General features: G+C 48.2%; 1 protein-coding gene across 1 annotated transcript in view; it reads right to left on the bottom strand.

Annotated features, from left to right (window-relative positions):
- Positions 1-20,442, bottom strand: part of ANO6 (anoctamin 6) — a 176,116-nt gene extending 155,674 nt beyond the window's left edge. Inside the window, exon 1 of the mRNA XM_082255319.1 lies at positions 20,062-20,442. Coding sequence (XP_082111445.1) covers positions 20,062-20,128 — 67 coding nt within the window. The 5' untranslated portion in view covers positions 20,129-20,442. The remainder of the gene's footprint in view (positions 1-20,061) is intronic.
- Positions 20,443-22,363: the final 1,921 nt, after the last annotated feature.

Raw genomic sequence — 22,363 nt, 5'->3', positions numbered from 1 at the left:
TGCTATATATATGCACTGTTACTGTAAAAATACACTGGCAGTGAAGGGGTTAACTTTGAGAGGGAGGGGTGGTGTGTGTCCCTAGGGGCGTGATTCTAACTGTGATTGGCTGTCTGTTGAGCTGTAGTTACACTGATCAATGGTTCTACGTAGTAGAACCGTATGATCAGTGTTTCTACACAGGGAGAACTGACAGGCAGCTTGTTTACACAAGCTGCCTGCCTTTCTCCCTCTCCCCCGCCGAGTGACCGGCGGAGATCGGGTCCGCCGGTCACACGCGCGGGGGGGGGGGTTCGTGGCGGCGCGCGCTCGCTCCCGGGAGCCTCACAGGCTAGTGACGTTAATTTACGTCACTTTGCCTGTGAGGGGCTGACTGCCGCAGTAAATCTACTGACGGCAGTCGGCAAGTGGTTAACAAATACACTTCATCACAGCTCTTGATTCAGTATTGACTTGCAGGGTACATTCACACTGACTGAACGTGGGTTTGAAATCGTGCGAGTTCGACCTAACTCGAACAATTTTAAACCCGCATTTTAGTTCAAGTTCGGGGGGAGATTTGAATGACATCTGTGCGGGATCATGCAAATCGCCTCCAAAGTCGCCAAACATAGTGCAGGAACTACTTTTGGAAATCTGCAGCGCCGCATCGATTGGGACATTGTCGTTGCCGGCAATAGGCTGCGATTTGACACATGAAGTCGCACCGATGTGAATGGGGGCTCAGAGTCATTACCGAATTTTGGGGCTCTCAAAGCTGACTCTTCCAACACCAGCATGGAGGTTTAAGGTAAAAGCAGAAGTACACTAAATCTGAGCACCACAAACCAAAAATGCTGTTTCATTCTGTAGGGGAAACCCCAAAACTCATGAGTTTCAGTAACACAATGTGACTGTATTGCTCTCCAAGCAGGGCCGCTGATAGGGGGGGGGACCACCAGTCCTCCTGTAGGGGGCCCAGGCACACAGGGGGGCCCCAGCAGCACGGTGAATCGGCGCAGTTGGGCGGAGTGGCTCTCTGAAAGACAAATTTTTCCCCTCCTGCCAGCTTTCAGCTGCTGAGAGACAGACACAGTGCATCGTTCATGTATTTGCTTCTCCAAAACCAATCCCCCTCCCTGTTTCTGATTTCCCCCCCCCTCCCCGTGTGCCCCCTCTTTACTGTGACTCCGCCCCCTCCCCTGCAGGCTTCCCTGTCCTGTAAAAAAATAGCAAATTGTAAAAAAAAAAAATAATAATAATAATTGAACATTGTAATAAATAATTAAAACATTTTTTTTAACAATTTTAAAAATATATAATTTTTTTTTATGTAAAAAACAATTAAAGAGGGCTAATTCACACAGGTTCTCTGTTATGTTTGTGCCCACTAATAATGATTTTAGTGTATTTTTAGTGAAAATATTGTCTTGATATATTCGGGGGGGGCTGCTAGGTAGGCTGTATGGGGCCCCGTGATTTCTAACAGCAGCCCTGTCTCCAAGCATGTTTTTCTACCTACATGTTTGTAAAATAAATATATTTTTCAATCTAGTTTCAACAGTCAAAATGTGACAAACCCATGAGTTTTGGGGGTTTTCCCTACAATTCATTTTTAATATTCAAAGTAAACTCCCCCATCCATCTATGTCTCTATGCTTTATTTTGCATGCACTTTAAAAAACACCCCCCTAGCATTTATGGCCGTGGCCATCTTGTGTAAGGGCAAATGATTCATATAGAATTTACTTGCTGGGAATCCATCTGCCTTTAGCTCAGGTATGAGGGTATGCTTGGCTGAGAAAACCCCTCCCTCCCCCTCTCCTGAAGATTCATGAAATGTATGACATCATTTGGAAACCAGGGGCGGGGCGGATGATCTCTGCTGAGCGGATGGATGATAGGTCTGTGTCCGCTCCGCTATGCAAATTGGACACGGATAGGGATAAAGCTCGCTCTCCTCTATGAGCCGGTTGAATGGAAAGGTACTGTATGTTCATTTCCATCCTATCTGCTGGACAGATGGCGAACGGACTGCTGTACGTCTATTTTTTGGCAGATTTTATCAGATCGGATGCCCAGCGGGTGTCAGCGGGCATCCGCCACCCCATAGAAAACAATGAGTGGTCCGATCGGGTCTGCCTGAAAAGTCGGTCGGCTGGTGTGCAAGGGGCCTAAAGTGTTAGCGTGCAAACTGGAGAACTGCTGCAAGCATTTAGTCCCGGTTCACACTTATGCGATGTGGGAACCCTGCGAATTACTGCATCGCATTCCCAGCACAGGAAGTTCACACTGCCATATGCGGTTCGCTGGGGGTTACAATTCAAAGTTAACGACACCCCCAGGTCAGATTGCATATCAAAGTGCGATCTGACATTCAGGCATGAATTGGATTGCATTGGTGTGAACCACCATGCGATCCGATTCTGCTGCGGACCCAAAAAAGGGTCCTGTGCGTGTTCAGTCCGAATCAGATGCGAATTCAGCCATACTATCTGTATAACCACAATATGTATGATAAAACCAATCACACATTAGTAGCACTTCTAAAAACACATACATTGATACATTCATATAAGAGATATATATATATATAATAAAGTCCACTGAAAAAGAAAATAACGGAATTTTTGTAAAATCTTACCTGTAAAATTCCTTTCTCTGAGTCCTCCGACAGTCGCCGCCTCTTCATATTCGTCACATATGGGGTATTAGACTTTGCTCCGAAGGAGTAGCTAGGCAACAGAATATGTTAACATTAAAGCTTTTAACATATCCCACCCTCAAGGGGTGGTCCCCTCAGTCAATACCCTCCTACTTCCTGCAACCATATCTCAGTTTTAGTGGAATAGCAGTAGAGTATACAACCAAACCCCAAAAGAGGGGCGGGGGCGGCGACTGTCGGAGGACTCAGAGAAAGGAATTTTACAGGTAAGATTTTACAAAAATTCCGTTTTCTCTTACGTCCTCCGACAGTCGCCGCCTCTTCATATTCGTCACATATGGGGACGTCCCAAAGCAGTGCAAACATGAGGGGTGGGAAACGCATCCGCGCCGAAAAGGCAACGCAGTCTCCGCATCAGAAAAGAAAAGAAAAGAACCTTACCAAAGGAAGGAAACCAGCTGGGCAACAGAAAAAAACAAGTGCTCAACAGGAGCAACAACCCAGGAAAAGACAAAAAACCAGGGGATATAAAACTTATCCCAACAGCCAGAGGTCCCCAACAAGGGACCCTAGGGAATTGCCGCACTAAGAACCTTGCGGCCAAAGGAAGCATCCGCCGATGCTTGAACATCTACTTTGTAGAATCTTGTGAACGTGTGTACGGTCGACCAGGTCGCCGCCTTACACACCTGGGCTACAGAAGCCCCATGACGACAGGCCCAAGACGTACTCAAAGATCTAGTAGAGTGCGCCTTCACAGGCACAGGGGGAACCTTCCCCTGCAAGGCATACGCCTGTTCAATGGTCTGCCTGATCCATTTGGCGATGGTAGAGGCCGAAGCCGCCATGCCCTTCCGAGGACCCTCCGGAAGAACAAACAAGGAGTCCGTCTTTCGAAAAGACTCAGTCGATTTAAGGTAAACCCTTATCGCCCGAACAACATCCAGAGAATGCAATCTCACCTCCTTTGGATGTTTAGGCTTCGCGCACAGCGAAGGTAAGACAATATCCTCATTAAGATGGAATACCGAAACTCGTTTCGGAAGAAAAGAAGGATTAGGTCGCAAGACCACCTTATCCAAATGAACAACCAGGTACGGAGACTTGCAGGACAAAGCTGCCAGCTCCGACACTCTGCGAGCCGAAGTGATCGCCACCAAAAAGGCGACCTTTTTGGACAACATAGACAACGAGATCTCCCTGATCTGTTCAAAAGGAGCACGTTGCAACACAGACAGAACGAGATTCAAGTCCCAAGGGGGCAAAGGATCCCTCCTAGGAGGAACCAGATGCCGCACACCCTGACCAAAAGTGCCAACCAAGGAGTTGGAAGCCACGGGACGTTGAAACAGAACGGCCAGCGCAGACACCTGACCCTTTATCGTAGCCAGCGCCAAACGCTGATCAACACCCGTTTGAAGGAAAGACAGCACACGGGAAACCGAGTACGTGCGGGGTGAAAACCCCCTGGACTCAAACCAGGCAAAATAGGCCTTCCAAGTACGGTAATAAACCTTCCCCGAGGAAGACTTCCTCGCAATGATCAAAGTATGAATGACCTCTGGAGAGAGACCCCTCTCCTTCAGGACCTCGGTCTCAACAGCCAGGCCGTCAAAGCCAGCGACTGTAAAGCAGGATGGTATATCGGTCCTTGAGACAGTAGATCGTCTCGAAGAGGCAGATGCCACGGGGCGTCGACCGCCAGATTCACGAGGTCTGCGTACCAGGACCGGCGAGGCCAGTCCGGTGCCACAAGAATCACCGTGCTGCGTTCCGAGTGTAACCTGCGAAGGAACCTGGACAGCAACTGAATCGGTGGAAACGCGTACATCAGCCTGTACTGATGCCACGGGACCACTAACGCGTCCGACGCGTCTGCCCGAGGGTCGCGCGTCCTTGCCACGAACCTTTTCACCTTGTTGTTGAGACGAGACGCGAACAGGTCCACATCTGGAAGACCCCACTTCGCGCACAACATCTGGAAGACAGCCGGGTGGAGAGACCATTCCCCCTGATCCTGGGTCTGGCAACTCAGATAGTCCGCCTGCCAGTTCTCCACCCCCGGAATGTGAACCGCCGTTATCGCCGGGACATGAGTCTCGGCCCAAGACAGAATGTCGGCCACTTCTCGAGCCGCTCGGGCACTCCTGGTGCCCCCTTGGTGGTTGATGTAGGCCACCGCCGTGGCATTGTCCGTCTGCACCCGAACCGGGCAGCCCTGCAGCCGGTCCGTCCAGCGATGAAGACAGAGACTTATCGCACGCAATTCCAGAATGTTGATCGGAAGGGAAGACTCCCCCTCCGACCAAGTTCCCTGGGTGGATAGAACGCCCAGAACACCACCCCCAGCCCGACAGGCTGGCATCCGTGGTGATCACCGTCCACGAGACAGGACGAAACGACTTGCCCCCGGACACCATCGGGGACTGGAGCCACCACAGAAGGTTTCTTCTGGTGCGATGACTCAACGAGATTTGAAGATCCAGAGATTGAGGTCGCCCGTCCCACCTGGACAGGATCTCCGCTTGGAGACCCCGCGTGTGAAACTGGGCGAAGGGAATCGCCTCGAAGGCCGAGACCATCAATCCCAGACATCTCATGCACGTCCGCAGAGACGAGTGCGGAACGTCCCTGAGGGACCTGACTTCCTCCTGAAGAGTTCTGAGTTTGTCTTCCGGCAGGAAGACCTTCGCCTGCACCGAGTCCAGAATCATTCCCAGGTAGGGAAGACGAACCGACGGACTCAGTGTCGACTTTGGAAAATTTATCGTCCAACCAAACTCCTGCAGAGTTTGCATCGTGACAGACAGGTCCTTCTCCAGACCCTGGCTGGTCGCAGACCGAACCAGAATGTCGTCCAGATACCCCAGGACAGAAATGCCCTGGGCCCTCAATAATGCCAGAACCGGTGCAAGCACCTTGGTGAAGACCCGCGGAGCCGAGGCGAGACCAAAAGGCAACGCCACGAACTGGTAGTGATCCTCCGCAATGGCAAATCGAAGGAACCTCTGGTGACCCTCGAAAATGGGGATGTGAAGATACGCATCCTTCAAATCGATGGAGGCCATGAATTCCCCCGGAACCAGGGCAGCCACCACCGACTGCAGGGATTCCATGCGGAACTTGCGAACCCGCACAGAGCGGTTCAGAGCCTTCAAGTCCAGAATTGGACGAACCTTGCCCTCCTTTCTGGGCACGGTGAACAGATTGGAATAAAACCCCCGAAATCTGTCCCGATGAGGCACCGGAACCACCACTCCCTGAGCCCTCAGGTCCCGCACCGCCAGGTGCAGGTCCCGCAAACGCTCTGGAGACAGTTGAAGATTTGAGGGAAAAAATCTGCTCTCCGGCCGAGAGAGAAACTCGATCTTGTAACCAGATCGAACGATCTCCTGAACCCATCTGTCCCGCACACGGGCCAACCAGGGTTGAAGAAAACCGAGCAAGCGTTCCCCCACCCCAAAACTGGGTGAGGGCGCCCCTTCAGGCCGAACTGTTATGGGCTGCAGATCCGGATTGGCCGGACTTCTGTTTCCCAGACCAGGGCTTCTTCTGAGAGCCTTGACCTTTGAACGGCTTGCCCTTGTAGTGCGGCCGAAAGGCACGAAAGGACCCCTGAGGGGGCCGAAAATTAGCATGCTTCTTCCCAGAAGCCCCCTTAGCCTTGGGGAAATGGGGCAAGAGAGTGCTCTTACCCCCGGTGATCCCCTTAATCAACACATCCAAGGACTCCCCAAAAAGGCGAGACCCATCATAAGGCAGATTGGCTAAGGTCTTACGTGAAGATTGGTCCACCGACCAACATTTTAACCAAACCAGGCGGCGAGACAACACCGCCACGCTGTGCACACGTGCAGCCAATGGAACCAGGTCCAGGTCCGCATCACACAGATACATGACACCCTGGTGGATTTGATCCACCATATCCAGGGTCGCCGGCGAGGCTGAGTCGGCCACTAGGACGCGCCTAAGCATCTGCGTCCAACTTGCGATCGCCTGGGCCGCCATGAGAGAAGCAAACAGAGCTTTAAGCATAGAACCCGTAACAGAATAAGTATGACGGGCAAGAGACTCCAATCTCCTATCCGTGGCATCACGGAACACAGGGGAATCCTCTGCAGGAATCGCAGTGGCCTTGTTTAAAACCGCAATTGCGTGATCCACTGGGGGAGGCACACACCACCTTTCATCAGTGGAAGGCGAGAAAGGATAACGCAGCTTGAACCTACTTGGTACAGCAAAAGGTTTGCGCAGATTGCGCCATTGATCCTTAACAGCGCGCTGAAAATCATCATTGCAGGGAAAAACCTGCGGCGTCCTGCGTTTTCTCTGCGTCCCATAGGCCGCCAAGGCAGCGGGGGGACACACTTCATCCTGCAAACGCAGTGTTTGCTTTATGGAAGCAATCAATTCATCCATGATTGCAAGCTCTTCAGGCGAGCCAGGGGGAGAATTATCAACCCCCTCAACTTCAGCCTCCACCTCGGACCCCACTAGATCAAGGGAGGAGCGGGACCCCGATAAGGAGGCCCCCGCCATAACAACCCCATCACCTTCACCCTCAGAATCACAGGAAAGAGCAATTCTGGGTCTTTTAGTAGATTGAGCAGCCACCAGCATCTGCAGCTGAGCAGCAAGGCCAGCCACAATAGTGGCCAAATCCCCCCCTGGGGGGGAAACAGCGGTCCCCTGGCTTTCCACCAAGGCGGTAGGAAATTTGCCCTCCTGAGAATCCATTGCCCCTGTAATGCCAGACAATAAAGGGTTAACTGCCCCTTTAAGCAAGCGCGGCAAGCGCAGCCCACCGCACCACACTCAAGCACAATGAGACCCCCACAGGGAATATGCAAACTGAACACAGGCAATGGATAGCAAGAACAGAAGGATAAAACCTGAGGAGACCCTCGCCGCTGCTGCTGCCTCGATCGGTGTTCCTGGAAAGAGGAAGTGATGCTGCCAGGGCGCTCTATGAAAGCCTATGGAGGCTACAAGAAAATGGCCGCCATGCATGTAAAACATGCGGCCGGAGCGAGTGTAGGCAAAATGGCGCCGTTTGGCGCCGAAACCGCCGCTCCACAGTGCAGTAATGCACACTTGACAACCCTGTATAGGAATACATGTCAGATCGCCGCAACGATCGCTGTATATGCCCAAACATGCCAAAAAAAACATGCCCCACAGCACACAGCTTCTCACACTGACCAGACTGACACACACAGTGTCACACAGCTCCCCCCCCCCTTTGCAGCCCACAGCATGCAGCCGAGAGATAGGGAGACAAGCAGTGTGAATAGAGGCAGGTTACACAGTCCCAGACTGACACCCCCCCAGACAGACAGGTCCCCACATAGATACACTTACCTCTCAATGGCGTGGGGGACCCGCACAGGCGAACAAGCCGCTGCACATGAGGCAGGGAGAGTCGCAATTCAAGACGCACAAAATGGGGGTTAAGAAACCGCACAGCGTCCAGTGAGGTAGCCACCTCACCAATCATCCCTGCACTGAACAGGGATGGGTCGTTCACTGTGCCAGGAGCGTTACCTGGCTGAACGCTCGATGGCAGGCTGGGAAGCCACTGACCCACGACCTGCGACCAGGGGGATCAGCCCGAGACCCAGCCCGCATGATCCTCTTCATCAGAAGAACTAACTAACGCTGACAAAAATAACAGCTAAGTAAAGGTAGAGAGAAAACTCAAACAAAATTTCAAAAAGAAGAAAGAGTCTGGGGCAGAAAGCCCCAGCACAGGAAAAGCCAGCCACTCCTGACAAGCTAGACATTAAAACTGAGATATGGTTGCAGGAAGTAGGAGGGTATTGACTGAGGGGACCACCCCTTGAGGGTGGGATATGTTAAAAGCTTTAATGTTAACATATTCTGTTGCCTAGCTACTCCTTCGGAGCAAAGTCTAATACCCCATATGTGACGAATATGAAGAGGCGGCGACTGTCGGAGGACGTAAGAGAAAAAGTATTTCAAATCGTTCCCAGTGGCCGTAATGAAACAGAAGGAGAGATCAGTGTGGTCAGAAGTCCATCAAAGCCGTCACCGCACCTCCTGGATGATTACCCCCCTCAAATATTGCACTCACCACAAGCATAAATGTTTGGGGCCAAAAAGCACATTAATGGGCCATATACACTATAAGATTTTCTGAAGACTTTTTCCTTTAGATTTACCAAAACCATATAATATGAGGTCAAACCTAAACACTTTCAATTTATATGCAATCTGGCAGGCCCTTGCACTACATAGAAAAGGTAAATCTGAAGGAAAAAGTCTTCAGAAAATCTTATAGTGTGTATGGCCCTTTAGCCTCCCTGGATAATCTCCACAGCTTGGATCGATCCTCTCATCACCTCTCCTCAAGGGTAGATCACAGGAGTACAGACCAGTCGGTCATTGGTGTGGTGGCTGCATTCATTTTCTTTTTTCCTTTTATTTTCACTTGGTAATCCAGTAAATAACACACTTCCTGTTCCTCGGTGGCTACGTCCCTCATCTGCTGTATCTATGGAAGAAGTCTGGTTTTAGCCCTAGGCTGCTCTCCTGATATGTACTACAAACATTTCATACATATTGTGGTTATATTGTTGTTTTTATAGTAGCTGCTTTAGGCCCCGTTCACACTGGGGCAACGCTACTTCCCGGGGCGACCTCACAAGTCGCGGTGCGCTGCTCACACCGCGACCTTGGAGCAGCCGGCACGGACTTCATAACATTGAAGTCTATGCAGGTCGCTCCGGGTCGCCCCAAAGAAGCTCCGGACCCTTTTTCTAAGTCGGAGCGACTTGTGTCGCTCCTATTAGAACGGGTCCACAGCTTCTCTATGCCAGACGACCTACGGCGACCTGTCAGGCGACCAGGTCGCCTGACAGGTCGCCCCAGTGTGAACGGGGGCTTAGTGTTTTATTTTAAAACACGTTCATTTCTTAAATGTTTGACGCTGGGTGGATACATTAATTTGTTTTTCTAGTGTTGTATCCCTTTTTTTCATACTATCTGTATGACTGAATTTGCATCGCACAGACATTGCATGCGATTTTCAGAGCAGTGCGCATGCGATGTCTGCCATTGCAGATGTGTGAACCGAGCCTTAAGCCTCGTACACACGCAACGATTATCGGCCGACCGATCGGCCGTCTTTTGTCCAGTGTTGTTGTGTTGGTTGAAATGTGCTCTAGACTGCACACCAATTTTCTCGGACAACAAAAACCAACTTCAGAAGTGGATGTCATGTGATGGTTTAAGCCCCGTACACACGCACAGATTGTTGGCCGTAAATTGTCGACCAACGTCCGATCGGCCGATTGTAGGCTTGTTAGTATGATGCTTCCGACAATCAACTGCGAAATTTCGGCCGAAAAAAATCTGGTGTGCATGCTATAAAATTTTTTGTTGGCCAACAACAGAACGGCCGATTGTTCCTCAGTCAGTACAGATTTCGGCAGACAAAAATCTGATGAGCAAGACTGGGCATGCTCAGAGAAGAAAAAACACACGGAAAGCAAACCATCACATGACATCACTTCTGAAGTTGGTTTTTGTTGGCCAACAAAAGTCCAGTGCAAGTCTAGAGCACATTTCAACCAACAAACAACACTGGACAAAAAACAGGCCGATCGGTTGGCCAACAATCTGTGCGTGTGTACGGGGCTTTACTTTCCGTGTGTTTTTTCTTCTCTGAGCATGCCCAGTCTTGTTCGTCTGATTTTTGTCTGTCGAAATCTGTACTGACTGACGGAAAATCGTCCGTTCTGTTGATGGCCAACAAAAATTTTATAGCCTGCACACCAGATTTTGTTCGGCCGAAAAGTCGGAGTCGGTTGTCGGAAGCATCATACTAACAAGCTGACAATCGGCCGATCGGACGTTGGCCGAAAATTCACGGCCAACAATTGTTGCGTGTGTACAAAGCATAATGGGCCATACACACTATCAGATTTTCTGAAGACTTTTTCCTTCAGACTTACCAAAACCATATAATATGAGGTCAAACCTAAACCCTTTCAATTTGTATGCAATCTGGCAGGCCCTTGCACTACATAGAAAAGGTAAATCTGAAGGAAAAAGTCTTCAGAAAATCTTATAGTGTGTTAGGCCCCTTTCACACATACAGTCCGTTCAGTTCATCAGTTCAGTCACGTCAAATGTATCAGTTTTTCATCCGTTTTTCATCAGTTTTTCATCCGTTTTTCATCAGTTGTCATCAGTTTTTCATCCGTTTTTCATCCGTTTTTCATCCGTTTTTCATCCGTTTTTCATCCGTTGTCATCAGTTTTTCATCCGTTTTTCATCCGTTTTTCATCCGTTTTTCATCCGTTTTTCATCCGTTTTTCATCCGTTTTTCATCCGTTGTCATCAGTTGACATCAGTTGACATCCGTTTTTCATCCGTTGTCATCCGTTTTTCGTCCGATCCGTTTTTTTGACGGATGAAAAATAGGGCATTCATCCGTTCAAAAAAACGGACATTGACGGAAGTGGATGAAAACGGATGTTAACTGATGATCATCAGTTGTCATCCGTTTTTACATAGAGATGCATTGATGTCCATTTTTCATCCGTCAACAGATGGATGAAAAACGGACAAACGGACAGCATGTGTGAAAGGGGCCTTATGGCCCTTTAGTCACAACGCATTTTACCAAAAAGTGTTTCATGCAGCATTTCTTGTATCCTCTCCTTCAGAAATCCTTCAGCACAGACCACCATTGCAAACTCCTAGTATAGTCCCCGTGTACCGGGGACGGTCCCCGTTTTTAAGGGGGTCTTTCCCTGGCAAACAAGCATTGCTCTACCTGGCAGCGCTGAGAGACTCTGCATGACCAGTTCCAAATCCAGGCATCAGAAAACTTTCACGTGGGAAGCCAACATTGTTTTTACTCTATCAAATTCCAGCAAGAGAAGACAGGCCATGGGATCTGGCACAAACTAGGCCAAACCACTACTTACAGAGGACCTTTCTACTCCACAAGAATGTAAACATTATGGCATCCTTATCTACGCCATCAGCAGCTTCAGTAGCACTCCTTCCTTCCCCTAAAATGTACACACTATGAAGAAAAAACAGCACTGGTAAAGAAATGCAACATTTGACTTTCTTTCAAAAGTCAATACCTAAGTCCTCCTCTTCAGCTCTAACCATTCCCTCAGGCTACTGACATAGGCGAAAAAGCAAGGACTGTCCAAGGAACTGCAAAGGTGTCAGTGATGTGCAGGGTGTGGTTGATGTGTGAAAGGCCTAATGGCAGTACCTAACAAGGGAATGAACGTGCCTCCACAGAAATACTTGAGCCCAGTTTCTGTTCCTTGTTAGAGCTATGAGTGGTTTATAAACTGAAAACGACTTATTTAGCAATAGTTTCTGCAAACATGAACAAAGGAAAACAGTTGCAAACTCCAGCCAAATTAAATTTCAAGGGTCAGAAAAAAAAAGGGGGAAAGGGTTTTTATTGCTGTCGGTGTCCCCAGTGAAAAGAAAAGTCCTCACTTCCTGCCCCAATGAAAGGGATCTCACAAACACAGGAAGTGATGACATCTCTCAGATGGGGGTCATAGATAACAACAAAAGCACATTTAGGCCCCTTTCACACTTGTGAAACCTAAAAGTAATGCGATTTTTGCCATGATTGTGACTGGACTTGAAGCAGTGGCTATGTCTATGGACCTCAAAACGCATTACAATTGGCCCAAAGTAGTGCAGTGACTTGAAGTCATACAGATATGAACGGTACTCATGGAGTACAACTTGTCATGTGACTTTACAGCCCCAAATCGCAGGACAAGTCGCACAAGTGTGAAAGGAGCCTTAGCAAAGATCATCTATTTTTTTTTTTCCTTTAAGTGTATATTCAAAAGAAAATTGTGAATAAGCAGGTAAGTTAGTATTTTATTTTTTTGTAGCTTCTGCAATAAAAACCTTGCAATTTCTTTTGGATTGAGTGCTGGTTCACATTGGTGTGATGCGGAAACCCTGTAAATCCACTGCGGGTTCCCACATCGCACACGACTCGCGGGCAGCTCACACTGCCATATGCAAACTGCTGGGGGTGTCAATACAAAGTTAACGACACCCCCAGATCAGTTCGCATATCGCAGTGCGAACTGTCAGTTCAGACAGGAATCTGATCGCATAGGCGTGAACACCAATGCGATCCGATTCTGGTGCGGACTAAAAAAAAGGGTTCGGTGCGACTTTGGTCCGAATGCGATGCAAATTCAGCCATGCAATCTGCATAGCTGAATTCACATCTCACAAACATCGCATGTGATTTGCAGATAAGTCACATGCGATGTCTGACATCCAATATGTGTGAACCGCACTGAAGGTTACGTTTCACTTTATTTACCTCCAGTTTTGTGATGCATGAATTGGAGCCAATTATTTTGAATTTGGCGCCGAAACTAAGAACTACGCCTGAATCTGCCCCACATTTTGGCAAAGCTACCCAAACTGGCGGCAGTGATTCCTGAATCCGGCACAGGCCATTATAAAGGGCCATAGTGGTAGAAAAGTGTTTGTTGTAGGCTCTTTATTGCATTCTCCCCATTGTCTTAAGCCTCGATTCACACCTATGCATGGCGCTTTCGAGCATTTCTGTACTTTTTGCTGTGCTTTCCACATTTTTTACCGTAATTTTACCGTAATTTGGGTTTTGCTTTTTTAATGGTGGGTGTTTTTTTTTTTTGAAAATTAATTGTTGGGCATATTTTAAAAATCGCGGTAAAAACACACTGCATGCTTTTCTGCAGCTTCTTCATTGAAGTCTGTTGAACCAAAAAAAGCACCGGTTTGCGTTGAAAGAAGTCCCTGATCCTTTCCAAAAATGCAGAGGCACAAAAATGCTTTGATGCAAGCGTTTTCCATAGGAAATCATGTTAAAAAAATGTCCTGCATTTCTGCACAAAGCATGAAAAAAGCATTGGTGTGAATGGAGGCTTAGGCTACGTTTCCACTATTGCGCCTACAAAGTCGCGCGATTTCAAGCGCAACTTTATAGTGTGACTTGTTTGCAGCTACTTCTGGGGACTTCACTTCACTACCTTCTATGAGGGACAAGTCGCACTGAAGTCGTCCAAAAGTAGTGCAAAAACCTTTTCTCAAGTCGCTGCGTCTTGAGTCGCAGCAGTAAGAACGGTCTTAATTGAAAATAATGGGTTTTGACTTATCATGCAACTTGACATGTGTCAAGACACACAACAAGTCGCACTAGTGGAAACGGGGCCTTACACTGTTAAAGTGTATATAAACCCTAACAATGGATGTCTTATAGGGTTCCTTTTGGTCTGTTGTATTTACCATTGAAAGCCCTTTGTTATAGCTATTTAAGAAGTTTCAAAAAAATCTGTTAAAGTTTAACTAAAGACAAACCTTTTATTTAGGCCCTGTTCACACTGGAGCATTTTTCAGCTCTTAAAACGCTCATCTCTGACGTTCCAAAACGCCCAACAAGAAAAATTGAATTCATTTCAATGGCCCCTGTTCACATTTGAGCATTTTGTCGCCTGAAGCAAAATGCCTGAAATTCAAATAAAGTACATGAGCTTCTTTTTTGCTTAGAGGTCAATGCCTGCTTCCAAACGCCTGCAAAAAACGCCTAAAATCGATTCGCTCAGGCGTGATTGGAGCATTAGTTTTAGATAGAGTAGAGAGGGATTAGAGCACCTGTCAGCTTTTATTTCTGTTTGTGTCCCCTTCATGGAGATTCATCCTATCTTATTGTCCTGTGTACTGTTAGCACTAAAAGTGAAAGTGAAACTAAATCCCTAATTTTGGGTTGTCACCAGAGAACCAGAGAATAAATAGAGGGAAAACCTTCCAATGGGAAACACGTATGGATCACAGCGTTTCCCCCACACCGCATTAGTGTGAACCTAGGCCCAATCTATCCAAAATGAAAAAAAAGTTTTGTTTTTTTGTTCTACTTAGGACCCCATTTACACTTAAGGGAAGACAGTGTGAGAATGCTCAAAACCTGTCTCAACCGCACCTTCGCCCAATTTTCTTATAGGCCCCTTTCCCACTTGTGTGACTTGTCCTATGATTTGGGACTGCAAAGTCGCATGACAAGTCCTACCCCATGATTTCCAATGAGTACTATTCATATCTGTGCCACTTCAAGGTAGTCCCTGCACTTCTTTTATCCGACTTCGATGCGACGTGAGGTCCACAGACCTCAAGTCTACACAGGCATTGCCTCAAGTTGGGCGACTTTCAGGCCGTACAATTGTGAAAGGGGCCATATCGTGTACTGAGCTTCAGGCTCTATTCACACTTGTGAAACTTGTCATGCAACTTTGGACAAAGTTGCATGACAAGGCATTCCCCATGTGTTCAAATAATAAATATTCATATATGCACAACCTAAAACTGAGTCCCCCCCCCCCCCTTCAAAAATTACACATACTGTAGCTGCTGACTTTTAATATTAGGACACTTACCTGTCCTGGAATCCAACAATGTTGGCACCCCAGCAGATGTTTCCATCGGGTGTTGGGTGCTGCCGCCGCCATTGCCGGTAGGGGAGTCTGGCAGTGAAGCCTTGTGGCTTCATAGCCAGCTCCCTACTGCGCATGCGTGAAGCTCACTGCGCACTTACTGACTCTGCAGCGGGGCAAAGAGGAGGTGGGCTGAACTGGTGACATACCTCGCTCTGGCGAGGTCCGACGGAAGTGAGGACAGGGTACCTGTCAAAAACAGGTACCTGCTCCTCCCCTCCCCCACTGAAAGGTGCAAAATGTGGGCCATAGATGTTGATGTTAACCCTCAGAAGTTGCATAAAAAATCGTACCTACATTATATACAATGTAACTTGTGTGCAACAGTTGTCAATTATCACCGGTAAGGCCCCGTTCACATAGGGGCGATCCGACTTCGGGGGGCGACCTCCGAGGTCGCGGTGCGAGCAGCGCGCCGCGACCTCAGAGCGGCCGCCACGGACTTCATAACATTGAAGTCTATGGCGGTCGCCTCTGGGTTGCCCCAAAGAAGCTCCGGACCCTTTTTCTAAGTCGGAGCGACTTGTGTTGCTCCTATTAGAACGGGTCCGCAGCTTCCCTATGGAAGGCGACCTACGGCGACCTGTGAGGCGACCAGGTCGCCTTAGTGTGAACGGGGGCTTAAAGCCAAAGTTGTATCCAAATTGCACCCATCCAAAGTTGCGTCAAAGTTGCACTCCAAAGTCGGTCCAACTTTGGAGTCGTACAAGTCAAAATGGATCCTAAGGGCTCTTTTACACGGTCCGCCTCCGTAGGTGGATCCGTGCCGCTCAGCAGGGGATTGTAAACACAGATCCCCGCTGAGCAGGAAGGTGACAGCTCCCTCTCCGATCTGTGTGCGGAGAGGGAGGTGTCAGAGCCCCATGCATCTCTATGGAGGAATCGGATGAGAGCAGACCGCCTGTCCGCTCTCATCCGATCCGATCCCCTGGATGGATGGAAAATAGGGTTTCCATCCGTGCGGATTTCGCAGACAGGATCGGATGCGGATGGCGGCAGATATGTCTCCGCTGACATCCGCTACCCCTTAGGGATGCATGGGGGATCCGATCAGATCTGCCTAAAAAACTGACAGGCAGATCTGATCAGATCGCTCGTGTGAAAGGGGCCTGACAGTGTGGCTCTGTCAGCTCACAAAAGTAGCTAAATTTTGTTGAGGAAGTGGGGCTGAAAACAGTCACCTGAACAATGGTTGCAGCCAATCAGCTGCATGCACTGTATCCGTATTCTGACAGCTGTCAGAACACAATAGCCTGATTGGGTGGATTCTTCCATCCACTCTGCTCCAGTCAGATTTCTTTTGTTCAACCTGAAATCTATAAATTTATGGGCAGTTTTAATTTATTCATGACCTACCTCGAGGATGGGATATCCAGCACAATCTCGGTATTTGTGGACGATACCAAGCTAAGCATGCCAATATCTTCTATGCAGGATGTGAAAACCTTACAAGCAGACCTGAACAAAATAATGGGGTGGGCATCTACATGGCAAATGAGGTTTAATGTTGGAAAATGTAAGGTAATGCATTTGGGTGCCAGAAATACGAACACAAGTTACTCACTACGGGGAGAGCCTTTGGGTGAATCTAAGATGGAAAAGGACCTGGGCGTCCTAGTGGACGACAAACCCAGCAGTGGCATGCAATGTCAAGCTGCTGCAAGCAAAGCCAACAGAATACTGGCATGTATAAAAAGGGGATTCACTCCAGAGATAAAAACTTTAATTCTCCCACTCAAGACTCTGGTCCGGCTGCATCTCCAGTATGCCGTCCAGTTCTGGGCACCGGTCCTCAGGAAGGATGTGCTGGAACTGAAGAGAGTCCAGCGACGGGCAACAAAAATAATTAGGGGAATGGAGGACCTCAGCTATGAAGAAAGACTACAAGCACTGAACCTATTCTCTCTGGAGAGGAGACGCTTGAGAGGGAATATGATATCAATGTACAAATACCATACTGGTGACCCGAGCATAGGGACAGGGCCGGTGCTAGACTATTTTACGCCCTAGGCAAGACCAGCTACTTGCGCCCCCCCCAAAAAAGAAAAAAAAAGGGAAATAGTTAAAAACTCCCCTATGTCATACCCAGTGACCCTGATCTGATGCTTCCTCCATGTTATGCTCTTATACCTAGTGACCCCCATATTCCTCCATGTCACACCCAGGGACCCTGATGTTTTTCCATGTCACACCCTGGTACCCCAATATTCCTCCATGTCATGCTGTCATTTTCACTGACCCCAATGTTCCTCCATGTCACACCCAGGGACCCCGTGTTGCTCCATGTCATGCTGTCATACCCAGTGACCCCAATGTTCCTCTATGTCAGACCCTGATGTTCCTCCATGTCACACCTGGGGACCCTGATGTTCCTCCATGTCACACCTGGGGACCCTAATGTTTCTCTGTGTCACATCTGGGGACCCCATTCCCCCATGGCACACCCAGGGACCCCAATTCCTCATGGCTCACCTGGTGACCCCGAACTCCTGTTACACCCGGTGACCCCTATCCCCTATGTCACACCTGGTGACTCAGATTCCCCATGGCACACCTGATGACCCCGATTCCCTTTCATACCAGGGATGCTCCATGTAACACCCAGGGACCCCGATCCCCTGTTCTGGGCACACTCACTGGGCGGTATGAAGAGAGTGGCCCCCACTCTGCCCTCCTTCACTGTGATCCTGCTGATTCCTTCTCCCAGGACACTCCTATCCTGGACCACAGTGCTCACCACAGCTCCAGCTGTCTCCTGGTGGAGGGAAAAGCAGCAGTCAGAGAGCTCCACACTTATTTCATCGCCGAGCTCTGGCTCAGGTTCAGCTCTCCTTCGCTCCCTGCTTAATACCAACCCAGGGAAATGAATGGCTGCCCATCAGCTCAGTGCAGAGTGTCACTTCCTGCTCAGGGGTTAAGCCCGCTCAGCTCCAGCCGAAGAGGATCATCATTCAGGCAGCATGCTGGTGGATTCACTTCCTGCCTCTTTGGGCCCCCTAACAGTGGTGAAAAGCCAGGGCCTGGTAGTTCCGCACTGCCCAAGACACCTGGCATCTTCCACTGCCCCTTCTTCCTCCCCCACGGCCGCCCCTCCCCTCAGCTCACAAGGTTCATTCATGATGGAGCGAGAGTGCCGACTCATGGCTGCGCCCCTAGGTGGCAATGCGCCCTAGGCGGCTGCCTAGTTTGCCTAGTGGAAGCCTCGGCCCTGCATAGGGAACAAACTTTTCAGAGAGAGGGAATTCAATAAGACACGGGCCCATGTACTAAAACTAGAGGAAAAGTGGTTTAACCTTAACCACTTAAGCCCCGGAGGATTTGGCTGCTAAAAGACCAGGGTTTTTTTTGCGATTTTTTACTGCGTGACTTTAACGGACAATTGTGCGGTCGTGCGACGCTGTACCTAAACGAATTTGACGTCCTTTTTTTCCCACAAACAGAGCTTTCTTTTGGTGGTATTTGATCACCTGTGCGATTTTTTGATCATGCGCTATAAACAAAAAAAGAGCGTAAATTTTGCAAAAATAACAATATTTTTCACATTTTTTATATGAAATTCCCCAAAAGAAAATTGTAAAAATCAAAATTTTTTAACATTTTCGGCCAATTTGTTTTATGCTACATATGTTTGGTAAAAAAAATCGCAAAAAGCGTATTTTGATTGGTTTGCGCAAAAGTTATCGCGTTTACTAACAAAGGGAAAGATTTTTGTCATTTTTGGTGTTTTTTTTTTAACGTGTAATGGCGGCGATCTGCGATTTTTTTTTCGGTACTGCGACATTGCGGCGGACAGATCGGACCCTTGACTGACATTTTTGACACTTTTGGGGGTACCAGTGACATTACTGCAGTAATCAGTGCTATACATATGCACTGTTACTGCAAAAATGACACTGGCAGGGAAGGGGTTAACTTTATTGGACAGGGAGGGGTTAAGTGTGTCCTAGGGGCGTGTTTCTAACTGTGCAGGGACATTGCTATTGGTGTAAAAGCAAAGATCCACGGTTCTACATAGTAGAACGGTCAGATCTTCACTTTTACACAGGGAGAACTGACAGGCGGCTTGTTTACATAAGCCGCTCTGTCTTTCTCCCTTCACAGGAGCGATCGCAGTGTGACTGGCGGACATCGAGTCCGCCGGTCACACGCACTGACTTGTCTGTGAACGAGCCGCGGCGAGCGCGCGCCTCGGCGGGCGCGCGCCCGCCCGCAATTGGCTCGCAAGTCAGTGACAGGCGAGTGACGTACCGATACGTCACTCTGCCTGGCCGGGGCTGACCGCCGCAGTATATAGTCGTGCGGCGGTCGGCAACCGGTTAAACAGCGTAAGGGGTTCTTTACTGTCAGAGCAGTAAGGATGTGGAATTCTCTTCCACAAGCAGTGGTATCAGCAGGGAGCATTGATAGTTTCAAAAAACACTATTAGATGGGCACCTTAATGACCACAACATACAGGGGTATACAATGTACAACATACAGGGGTATACAAAGTATAGCACACGCATCATAGGTTGAACTGGATGGACAGAAGTCTTTTTTCAACCCGACTACATAACTTTAGTTGTCCTCTCAGCCTCGCAGGCGGTGAGGGAGTCAGGAAATGATATGAAGAACTCTTGTACAAGCATTGTATAGGACTTCTTATAGCTCTAATCAGATCCTTGTGTAAGGGGCCATACAGGGAAGAACAACCTCCCTTCACCCTGGATTGTTCTGGAGATATGGAATAGACTTGGCACAGATCAGAAAACTAACTTCACTATAAAGAAATGCCCTCCAAAACCATGCCTACACCCTCATCTTTATCAGCAAGAACAGATCTGTGCCCCTCCCTCCCACCCTCTGATAGCAGAAAGTTGGTGAACACCCCAGCAGAGGGTAGAAGTAAGAGCCTGTGACCTGGTGACAGCTCACCTATCATCTCCCCATCTTCTGACACATCGTCCAGCTCCAGTGCAGTCTGATCGTTGACAAAAGCCATGTTGGTGCTTGTGTGGAGTGATGTTCCTTAGAGCAGGCAGGATGTGATCGGTCCGCTGCAATGTGCGATGACAAGTGGCAGGCTGGGTGTTGTCTCTGCTGTCATCTGTATGGGAGGAAGGGAGGGCTCCAGGCTACAAGTCCTACAAGTGTGCGATCACTGGCTGGGAGGACGATCGGGGCCTCTCCAGGACTTATTTGTGAGCGCACATTGTATGGGGATCGGTGTGCACAGGACTGGAGGAGGAGGAGGAGTTCACATTCTTCATAGACCACAACATGATCAGTCCTGTATAAGAACCCTGCCAGGAGCTGGGGGGGGGGGGGGGGGGCTGAGCACAGGAAGTACACAAAGGGATCTGCTAAGTCTTCTTCTATGCCTCATATTGGGGATACACCATAAAAGTCATACAGATGGGCACAGTTCTGCAGATGGCTGCCTGGCATACTTCACCACTCTGATCCTCCTCAGCTGGGTGTTGCAGCACCTTCTGTTGCACTCTGTCACTTAAAATAAATCAGTGCAGCTGGAAGAGTGAGACTCCCTGATAATCAAAGTAGGTGTGCAGAGATCCCACCAACAGAAAGATGTCATGTGTTGGTGAGGCTCGCTTCACAGTTGCATGATGCAGGAACCAAAGCGATTTGCATCAGAATCGTAGGCAGTTCACACTGCGCTCTGCGAACCGCTGCGGGTGTTTAAAAAGGGTGGTCGCTAGTGCGATGCGGGAAACCCTGCGAATCAGTGCCGGTTCCCGCATCACACCAGAATTGCGCGCATAGGCATGCGCAGGGGGTGTGCCTGGGCACACCCTAATCACTCTGTGTGGTGCTGATTCCCTCCCTGCCCAGCCTTTCCCCCCACATTGGCATGTGTTTGAGCTTTGGGGTGCACACCCTAATGCAATAGGCTGCGCACACCTATGCGGGACAAGTAGGCAGGGCTTGCAGAACAATAACAACTCTATCACAGACTCCGCCTCCCCGCCATCATGATAATTATTATTTTTTTTTTACTTTTATTATTTTTCAAGAAATTACAAAGTAATGTAAGCAAACATATGTTTATTGTTTTTAAATACACTGAATAAAATAATATATATATATATATATATATTTTTAAATAATAATATATATATATATATTTTTTTGTTCAGTTTTTGAAACTATGTTTGCTTACTTTGTAGTTTCTTGAAAAATAATAAAAATAATTTTGCACATATGTACGCCCAACAAAAGCCGACAAGCATAGGTGTGCGCAGGGGGTATATCCCTGGTCTGCCTGGGCACTCCCTAATCACTCTGTGGTGCTGATTTCCTCCCTGCCCGGGCTTTTCCCCCACATTGGCATGTGTGTTTGAGATTTGGGGTGCACACCCTAATGCAATAGGCTGCGCACACCTATGATTGCGCAGTGGTTTACACTGAGATCTGCGAACTGCTGCGGGTGTCAATAAAAAGTTAGTCCCAGTTCACACTGGCGTGATGTGGGAAACCCTGCAAATCAATGCCTGTTCCCGCATCGCACCACAATCGCACAGTGGCTTACACTGAGGTCTGCAAACCACTGCGGATCTCAATAAAAAGTTAGTCTCGGTTCACACTGGCAAATAGATAAATAAATATATTAAAAAGTGCACTAATGTGTGAAATTGATTTTGTGACCAGATATCAACTGCCAAGACATGTGCATAAACATATAGAAGTGCTGGTGCAAAATAAATCCAATTGAGAGATAACAAATATAAATAGTGAATTTTATTGTAAATATAAGTGGTGAAAGTACTCTTTTCAGAAAACAAATAAAAAATGAGTAAATAAAATGAGTATATAAAAAGTAGAGAGGTAAAGAGTCTGTGTTATAGTAACCTCAGTGTCGCAACACCAGTGGAAAATGTAATGAGTTCTTGTCTAGTGCAGAAAACAAAAACTTCCACCCAAAATAATGAGCAAATAATCAATCAGTGAAAAATAAAGGAAATTTTTTTTTCTTAGGTTGCAACCATCCGTGTGACCACTAGATGTCGCACCTCTTATACAACCTGTAATAGATGTATCCCGTGGGACAATAATGTTGGGGGTCTCTCCGGTGTATTCCTCCCTTGTGAATCTCAAAGATAAGAAGGGGGAGAAGGAGGACCTCTTTGTGCAGTATAAATGGCAATTACAGGAAACGGATAGTAGTGACTTACAATTTAGCTGTCTACGATCAGCGCGAAAAAGAGACCGGGAAGCT

This window comes from Pelophylax lessonae (genome assembly GCF_965119305.1).
Source record: "Pelophylax lessonae genome assembly, chromosome: 4".
NCBI lineage: Eukaryota > Metazoa > Chordata > Amphibia > Anura > Ranidae > Pelophylax > Pelophylax lessonae.
This window is presented reverse-complemented; position numbering and strand designations above follow the sequence as displayed.